Here is a 9,097-nt window from a genome sequence, read left to right as displayed (position 1 = left end):
CTTGGTCTCCATTGGACCCATTACGTCGCTGTGAATTAGTTGTAGCAGAGAAGTCGTCTTCACTTCACCGTAACTAGACTTCGGAAAAGTCTTAACCAATGACTTGCCGGTCACACAACCTTCACATATGTCATCGTAATGATTGACATCATCAGACACCTCTGTCATCTTGAAACCTTCAACACAATTTTGGAGGGTTTTCAATGCCTTCATTGGCAAATGTCCCAGTCGAGCATGCCATATGAATGGACTCACAGGCTTGGCAACGCTTAACTCTTGACATGTCTTTGCAGACTCAACTTTTTCATACTTCAGAATGAACAATTTCCCCTTCTGAGTCACTTGAGTCACCACTTCGTGTTGGTTTCTGATCTCGCATATGTTTTTCTGGAACGTTATATGTAGTCCTTTCGCAGACAATGCAGAAATCGACAGAAGTTTACGATCCAATCCTGGAACGTAGAGCACGTCTTCGATACGTATAGGCTTCTGATTCTTCAATACAACTCGAATCGTCCCAACTCTTGCGGCCCTCACTGTTTCTCCATTCGCAATTGATATGTCAACTACTCTATCAAGTGATCGAACTTCCACAAACTCTTCCTTGAAGGGGCACATGTGGCTACTTGCACCACTGTCAAGTAGCCACCCTTCACCCTCTTGTTCACTCACCGTGAACGCTTGTTCTTCATTCTGTTTCTTTTCAGAATTTTTCCAGCAATCTTGTTTCTTGTGACCTTTCTTGCCACAGATGTAACACGTCCCGGTAAACTTGTTTCTTGTTTCCTTCGACCGAAAGACTTTGCCCTTGACGCTTCTTGAGCCTTTAATGCAAGTTCTTTCTTGTCCTTGCGAACGATTCCTTCGTTCTCGCGACGAAGCATCTCCTTGGCCATGAACAGATCTATATCCGTCACGTTCTCGATGATCTTGACGATCTGGTCGTACTCTTCGGACAGACTTCCTAGCAGGATAACGAGCTGTTCATCTCGCGATACTTCGTCTCCGATAGCTTGCATCGACAAGCATAGCTCATCAAACTTAAGGAAGTGTTCCATCACACTAACACCTTTCTGCATCTTGAAATCATGTAGTTGCCGACGCATCTGGACTCGATTGTGAATGCTTCGACGAAGAAAGAAGCTCTTCAAAATCTCCCATGCCTCTGCAGTAGACTCTGCCGATCGAACCATGGATTGAAGACTTGGACTGATCATTGTGCACACATTTGCAAAAGCCTTCATGTCATTGACTTTCCAGGCGGCCGCATTAACGTCGCCTTTACCCGGACACTCCGTCGTGAAGAGGTGCTCCAGCAAACCTTTCTTTGCGAGCTTCATTCGAGTGTTAAACTCCCACACAAAATAATTGTCTTCATTTAGAATGGTGTTTGCCTCCATCGTACTTGGGCTCATAACCTAAAGGGGTTCGATAGCAGAGGAGACAACTTGTAGTCAAGGGGTAAATTGGAAAGTATATTAGTCGTTAGAAAACTTGCACATGCATTCAGCTACGCGTTCGTAGAAGCACTACGATGGTCTCGCCTGGGTCGTTTCTCTCTTCATATAACCGACTGCTGAGGTTTCATTTTCTGTGTCCGTTTTAAAACGATTACACTCAAACGTCATAAAGATGTTTGAGCGTACACAAAATGTCCAACATCAACAGCTTTTACTATTGTTTACCATCTGTATGTATCCTATCGATGGCTGAACATGTGTACTTTATAAATTGTAGCATTTCGTATCGCACGCACTCTATGCTTTCGGCGTTCAACAGCCGCACCGAATGTATCCTGGCTACGAGTACTAAAGAAATTATATTTGTTATCACATGAAGTTTTGCTAAGAATGTATAGAAATATCATTTCTTTCATGATAGTATCGTTAAAAATATTAATTCAAATTCATGTTAAATTGTAAAGTGCTGTCTGTGTGATCTTGTCTCATTATTAAAGAAATCGAAAGGGTAGGATATTGTTAATCTCAAAGATAGTCAAAATGCAAAAAAAATCAACGACAATTTCTCGTGTAACAATTAACATCATGACAAATACCACATGTGGTGTTGACACTTCTTTTAATAGCATAGCAACACTATTTACAGTTTGTCCATGCTTGCGTACTTCATTTAGGCATTCTATTCAGATTTTACCGCATCGCGAATATTGTACAGATGATCTTAGAACTTATGTGAACAGTACTAATTTCTATTTATTTACTTAATTCATGCATGAAAGTGTCTAAAATTAAATCGAGACCCATTAGTAAGAAAATGTAAACCATACTTTTCGTATTTTGCAAGTATATATTTTAACAATACGCAAGACGCCAGTTGACCTCCCTTCGATCGTAGTTACATTCCATGGTAGCGCAATGTAAAATTTCCAAAGCCATGGATGACGTCGTCTGTTTGTGGGTCAAGTGGGTCGGTAATTCCGACCGTAATGATCTTGACCTCTACAATTTGATCATAGATAAAATGAGATCACAATACTATTTAAACAATACTTTTAGAAAAGCAGCCAAATTTCGTACGCGGAAATTGATTGCTGATAGTGACGATAGCGTCCGAAGATACAAGTAGCACAACAAGTGCAATACTATTTTCCTCACAGCCAATATTACATAAAGCCTACATAAAATATACGGCCTCAATACGAATCCGCCATAACTCGCAATATTAATACATTTCGTACCTCAATGGCCGTACATTCCGCATGGCCGGTACTACAGACACAGGAAAGCAACAAAACCTTGTGTTGAGCTATAGCAGCGGGTAAGTCCAAGTGTTCCAAGCGCCAAACGCGCTGGCCTAGTCGGTCGGATGTTGCTTGAATGTGGATTGAACCTTGCGGCGCATCTGGCTCCATTTGATGGAACGACGTGAGAAACGAAGAAGCTTCGGCGCCCAATGCGACGCCACAAAAGTGGTACTGATGCTCTAGACCTTGGTACCAATGTCCCGTGTCTGTCAAGACTTCGACCCTTTTTGTACCCAAACGCGATAGGGTTTCCTCCAAAAGAATACTACCGTACATCACGTCACTTTTTGTCGTACAAAATCCTTTTAAATTTGATATTACGCACATGATCAATCGGCCGGCTACGCGACGAAATGTTGCGCTATTTGTCCGCTTGTCACGCAAGATCGTGAGGAGCAATAATACCGAGGTGGTACGGATTTCATGAACCATCCCTTCCATGCCGGGTGGTCCATTTAGATTCTCGGTACGATCGCTACAAAAAAATACGGACAGAACGAGTGAGTACAATGTTGTCGTACATTTTTGTTCGTGTTGCGTACATGTTTTGAGCGGCTTGGACCATGGAATTGTACCGTGCCAGAATCTCAAAACGATTTTTTTTAATGTGACAAATCGCGGCCCGTGTTACGCCAAATTCCCGTGCAAGTGAGGCTTGTTTCTCGCCATTTTCAATGCGTTGAATAATATTGCGTCGATCAATATTGCGCAAGTATCGAACACGTTTCTTGCTCTTACTTGCCGTTTCTTCCTGGGTCTCGGTCGTACAGTCTTGATTACTTGATGGTACAGTCTGTACGGTCCCACCGTCCAGTATTTTCGATGGTCTCACCCGAATAGAAGGCAAGAGCCACGGTTCCATTACCGGTACGAGTACCGATGGCCGCACGGTTTCACGCTGATGGGCGTCAACGTGAGAATCTCCATCCCAGTCTTTCGGAATGCCTTTTTTCGAATCCAAAGTCTTAATGAGAGACAGTCTTGTCCTTTGTGGTTCTTGAGAAGTCGCATCCAAGTGCGGCATACTCAACGAGTGAATGGTAGTACTAGTCCTCGCAAACTCTTCTTTCGCCTTGTAGGCAAACTCTTCTTTCGCCTTGTAGGCAAACATCTCTTGGGCGAGACGCTGTCGGCGCACTAAATTGCAGTGACGCTCCCGCAGGTCTTCGTAAAACGCCTTACGGTCTTTCCTGTCGGTCGTTGGCGCCTCCCCCACCGTGGGGCAATACCGCACGAAATCGGTATTTGCCTCCACTGGTTGCGTGAAAAGGGGGGCACAACACCTTCTCTCGGCCATACTCTTGGATCGCGCCGAGATGGCGCTGTTCCACTTATAGGCGGGTAGTACTAGTGCTGCAGTGGCATTCGAGGACGTGGGTGTGGCCATGAGGAATTTGAATTGCGTAAAATACACTGGGGGATTCTTCAATGGGCGTCGGCTGCAAATCTTGCTTCAAAGAGGGGAAAAAGGCCTTGTTTGAAGATAATAGAAGAGACAAAAGAGACTGTTGCGCTTAAAGCAAAGAGTTTCAAGGGACTTCACCTTTAATGTGCTACTGTACGAGTGGTATACAGTATACGGTACGACGGTGGCGTCATCCGGAGACCTGGCTTTTGGATGTCACAGGCCTCTCGAGGGGATCTGCCGAGACGATTTCGCGTACAAAATTGTAGTAATGAAGAAGCAGTAACATCATTAAGGTTTTTCAATGCGTTTGTTTTTCAAGTCGACGTGTCTTACATCATGGACTCGTTCTTCTTCCTTTTTGTCACACAGGAGGTTTCCTCACTTGGTTAGGTGGACGATGACGAACTGATTTGCAACGATGGGGATTGTCTGTCGGCCGTCGGGACAGACAAAAAAAGCCATCGAAGCCCATACGAAAAATGTATAGAGACGTCTCTAGCCAGTACAAGCACAGTCCACGCACCACGTTCGTACAGATTTCAACCTTTTGTGGCATCACGTTCTTGAATTGATACTGGCAAGACGAAGTCCATTGACTTCTTTCAGCGCTGTTAAGTCGATGATCCTCAATGTCGCAAAATTCTAGGATTCGCGTCATGCAAAGAGGTTGTTAACAAAACTCGTTTAACTTGCGATGGTCATCACATTAGAGAAAAAAGGGGAGGGGGGGGGTATGGACCATACTTCGTCCCCCATCGCGTTGCGTATTTATGTTGCAAACCGACTTAGTGTTAAAGGTTCCTCTTCCTACGCTGACCTTAAGAACTAGCGTAAGCTTCACCACACGCGTGGAAACCTCGCATTGCATTCATCGCCATTTTGATCTCGTTGTATCGTTTCCCTTTCAAACGCTTTGTCTCGCTAATCGCCGCAGGTCGGTCGGGTCCTCTATGAATCGCTTTAGACGAAACACGCCAAAGTCCGACAGCAGCGACCGCGATCCTACCTTTCGAGCTCCTACTCGAGACCAGTCTCAACCCCCGCGTGTTGGAGCGCTTCCAGCGTTAGCACAAAGGCATTTAAGTACTTATGACGAGCAATTGTCCCTACACCATGAGACAAAAGCCGACCATCTTGAGCAAGACGGAAAGGACACGCCGCTTTTTCCTTCAAAGCAGAAAAAGCGCGTGCGATATCTATGTGATACTGACCGGTATAACATTATTTTGCGCATTGAAAAGGGGGAAAAGCAGGCCACTTTAGCGCGCGAGTACGGCGTCACGCGGGCCGCGATTTGTCAAATTAAAAAGAATCGACAGGAGATCAAAAGTCGCTACGACTTGTTGATTCAGCAAACCCAAGAGAGTCAACGAGCCGACCAAAAAGCCACTATATGTACGTTAACATCGCAACGTGTTCACGAGATCCAATCGAATGCAGTGATTCTACTCTTAACGACGCTACGAGACCGACGATCGGACCCGAGGACTTTCCGTCGCGCTACGGGCCGACTCATTCGGTGCGTTTATCGCTGGCTTTCTATTCTTCGTCCATTGCAATGAGAGAGTGACGATGTTTTCAAAGTCTTTTGCTCGAAGAAACACTTGCGACGTTGCGTGGGAATGCCATTGATGGGGCCACAGGCTCGTGCTTGTCCAAAGGGTTGCCAACAGACGAATTATGTGGCGTCGCAGTGGGTACGGAAGGCATGCCTTTCTTAAAAATATTATACCAAATGGAACCCGAGGTCTCGCAAGGATCGATTTATGTGCGTCTCGAGTCCGAGCAACAAAATTGGCCTTTGCATCAGATGGACTTGCCACGAGACATTTTTCAATATCAAGTCTTGCTCTTTAGCGCGACGATCACCACTGGCTATGCCGAATGCCAAGCCATTGAGACGCTTTCTCGCTTGCAAGTGCAAGAAACACGCATGATTCTTGTCTCGATTCTGTGCTCTGCAGACAGTATAGTCGTTATTTGCAACAAATTTCCAAGTAGGTAGTGAACAGGTTTCAAATGTGGCTTAAATCAGATCTCACCTTTTGTGTGCACGGCAGATGTGCGGATTCTTACGGCTTCTATTGATGCCAAAGTCGATGTAAAGTCACAGATGATGATCCCGGGTATTGGTAATTTTATCGCGAGATACAGTCGCACGTAAACGATGACGTGATAACTACCTTCTGTGTAACAACTTTTAAGTGTTTTCTCCTTTTTTTAAAGCCGTCTCTTTATGTGTCAAGGAATCAAGAGACGAGTATTACGATGGACTACCACAAGCGAATCTGTTGGTGTAGCACGTACAAGTCCGGTTTTTGTAGTGGTTCTTACAAGCTACACAAGCACGTTATAAGCACATCAATGTACTGTGAGGAAATCTCAATCTTTTTTGGACGCAAAAATTGTATAAATAAGTTTTGCTCGCCGGTCTTTTATTGTGGACATTTACATGGGGTAAAGCCAGATTACAGGTCATGCGAGCCGTGGAAAGTGTTTGGAGCGGTGCGTGAATCTATGTGAAGGGTATTCCAGGACGGAATTCTAGAGGTGCCGTACAATAACAATTTGCATGTGGCATTTTGACGGAGACGGTTCTAACCCTTCAGCGTAACCTTTCAAATTACAAAATCGTACGTTGGTGCAGCTGTCAATGAGATCACCTGGATAATTGTATCTTAAGTCCAGAATTGCGGCCTCACAGGATGTGACAGTACTATATGCGTATCGAACCGTAATAGTTTTATGTCGAGCCGACTGCTAATCCTGTGCGAATTAACTGACCGAAGCGGTGCCACTCTTCCAGACTCTGGCAACTGTTATCGATTGGGTACGTACGCTGACGTTATTGTGTGTAATTATTGCAATAAAAGGTGGCCAAATATAGTTCCAATCAATCAAGAGCCACAAGATAATAGCCTCGATGCTTGACTCGACTTCATTTAATTTAATGACAAAGGGCCATTTCATGACCACTCACGTAATACCTAAAAGGATCATGTCTGTTATTAGTTTATCGATTATGATGGCAATTGGATTCCTCGCTTCAATATTTATGGTGAAAATAGTGACAGCAAATTGTTTGACAGAAATGTGAGTAAGGCGTTGCGATGATTTTTGGAAATTTTAAACGTTTGGTTTGATCTTTAGCGTCTCGATTCGAGTCACACGGTGAGAAGTTTCAAGGTTGTTCAAATCACAGTATCGTGCATTAACGCTTTTCGTTGTATCTCTGTATCTCGAGGATTTGTTGCGTCGATTTGCTAGCTGAAGAACTCCTGGGACTAAGTGCTGCCAATTGCCATTAGCCACGAATCTTTTACTTGATGTTCGTATGAAAACTTTATTTTGCAAAGTCTATGAAGTGGACATTGACACGGATATTCGTTCATTCAGGTGTTACGACTGTGCGATACGACGTATTATGTATGCTATATTGGGTAAGGACCGATAATTCTTTAGGATCATTTTTTTTTCGACGTGAGACTTACACGACTACTATGATATATACGCAATATATTGCGCTTTGAAAGTGCGTTTTGTATGCTAATGGAGGCCTTGGTAGCTGCAGCACTTGAGGTGGAAGCAACGATGCATCGCAAGTTGAGTTACGAGATGCTATATATCGTCTCATAGACCTCTTCAATATTTCGGTCCTTTGCTTCTCGTCAAAAAATTTCCTGGATTGGCAAAAGGTGGCATGTGTGGTTTAAAGTTTACTTTGCAAACTAGGACTTTCGAAGTACCAAGATCGACATGAAATTTTTCAGAAATTTTGGAAAACTCTTTCGGAACTGTTTTTTTTGGCCTGTACAGACAGACTCGAGATGTTCTCATAGGATCCACTGGCAATTTCCTTTATCTGAATTGGTGCATAGATAATTAGGTCGACTGACAATTTCCGAATAGAAAAACAGCACCACTTTCCTTGCGAGGAGGCGCAAAAAGTGGATTGCATTGACCGTACAAAGCAGTGTCAAATCTTGCTGAAACATCGCCGACACTCAAGCAACGGGCTTTGGTATCATCAGGCAGAAAATTATAAAAAGATGCCACGAAAAATGACATGCAAGATTGTTCGGCCTGAAAATGTTGCTAGTACCCAATTTATTGTATTTGCAATTGCGTGGCATCGATTGGGCAAATATTTTGTTTTGATTGCCACGCAAAAATGGCAAACGCAAAAGTAAAAGAAAAACTTAAAATTTCCTTTCGTTACTCAAAACTAATCTTACTAATGATCTAATTAGTACCGCTACTGCCTTCTTGTGCGCAATTACCAGCTATAAAAGTTTCGTGAACGAGTTTCTGTGCTGCTCGAAGCACTGCATCCTCTTCCCCTTCTTGTTCTCCTAATTCTGCTTGTTCAGCACTGGCACTTTTTGGCAAAAAGTCGGCCCCGGGACAAAGTGCCTCAAAAATGGCACGGGCGTTGGCACTTGCACTTTCCAAGTGCATTTCCAACGGAAATATTTCATTTGCACCTTTCACTTTTGTTTCACACACCCAGGCATTTGTCGGCAAATGGACATCGGTTGATAAACTCGTATCTTCTGCAATAAAGTGATCCATCGTAAAAATTGCGCGCCACGCGACTCGATCGTTCCAATCAAAGTCGACCTCTTCGCCATCTTCCTTCCTCTTCTCTGCTTCGGAGCTAAGAATAAGACGCCGAATCACGTTTTGCATCAATGTGAGTTGCCTTTCCTTTTGCTGTTGCCACGGCAACGGCAACGGCATGGCAAGTTGCACCAAATAGTAGCCCTCGGGACACGCAAATGCGTTATGGTCCAATTGTACCATTTGAATGGCACAGGGGTTATGAAATTCCGTATCATCCGGAGGGATCACGAGCATGAGGCGTGTAACCCCTTGGCGCAACGACGCGTCGAGGATAAAGACGCCCCGTAGCACGTCTCCGCACC

At 44.2% G+C, this 9,097-nt stretch overlaps 4 protein-coding genes across 4 annotated transcripts in view; 2 read left to right on the top strand and 2 right to left on the bottom strand.

The window, feature by feature from the left end:
* Window positions 1-2,355: 2,355 nt before the first annotated feature.
* CCR75_005915 (uncharacterized protein) lies at window positions 2,356-4,151 on the bottom strand (the record flags this gene model as incomplete). The annotated part of the gene is made up of 4 exons (XM_067963989.1): window positions 2,356-2,459; window positions 2,538-2,634; window positions 2,699-3,239; window positions 3,307-4,151. The coding sequence occupies 4 exons, from the start codon at window positions 4,149-4,151 to the stop codon at window positions 2,356-2,358; spliced, it is 1,587 nt and encodes a 528-aa protein (XP_067823326.1).
* Window positions 4,152-4,942: 791 nt separating this feature from the next.
* Window positions 4,943-6,336, top strand: CCR75_005916 (uncharacterized protein; the record flags this gene model as incomplete). Its single annotated transcript, XM_067963990.1, is given in 3 exon segments — window positions 4,943-5,691; window positions 5,757-6,169; window positions 6,185-6,336. The coding sequence occupies 3 exon segments, from the start codon at window positions 4,943-4,945 to the stop codon at window positions 6,334-6,336; spliced, it is 1,314 nt and encodes a 437-aa protein (XP_067823324.1).
* A 581-nt stretch (window positions 6,337-6,917) lies between these two features.
* CCR75_005917 (uncharacterized protein) lies at window positions 6,918-7,808 on the top strand (the record flags this gene model as incomplete). Its single annotated transcript, XM_067963991.1, has 4 exons — window positions 6,918-7,002; window positions 7,323-7,343; window positions 7,529-7,568; window positions 7,706-7,808. 4 exons carry the CDS (start codon window positions 6,918-6,920, stop codon window positions 7,806-7,808), a joined length of 249 nt encoding a protein of 82 aa, XP_067823325.1.
* A 551-nt stretch (window positions 7,809-8,359) lies between these two features.
* CCR75_005918 (uncharacterized protein) overlaps window positions 8,360-9,097 on the bottom strand; it is a 2,099-nt gene continuing 1,361 nt past the window's right edge. The window contains exon 3 of the mRNA XM_067963992.1: window positions 8,360-9,097. This exon is cut by the window's right edge and continues 1,063 nt beyond it. Coding sequence (XP_067823322.1) covers window positions 8,415-9,097 — 683 coding nt within the window. The 3' untranslated portion in view covers window positions 8,360-8,414.

Source organism: Bremia lactucae, linkage group LG17, assembly GCF_004359215.1.
Source record: "Bremia lactucae strain SF5 linkage group LG17, whole genome shotgun sequence".
NCBI lineage: Eukaryota > Oomycota > Peronosporomycetes > Peronosporales > Peronosporaceae > Bremia > Bremia lactucae.
This window is presented reverse-complemented; position numbering and strand designations above follow the sequence as displayed.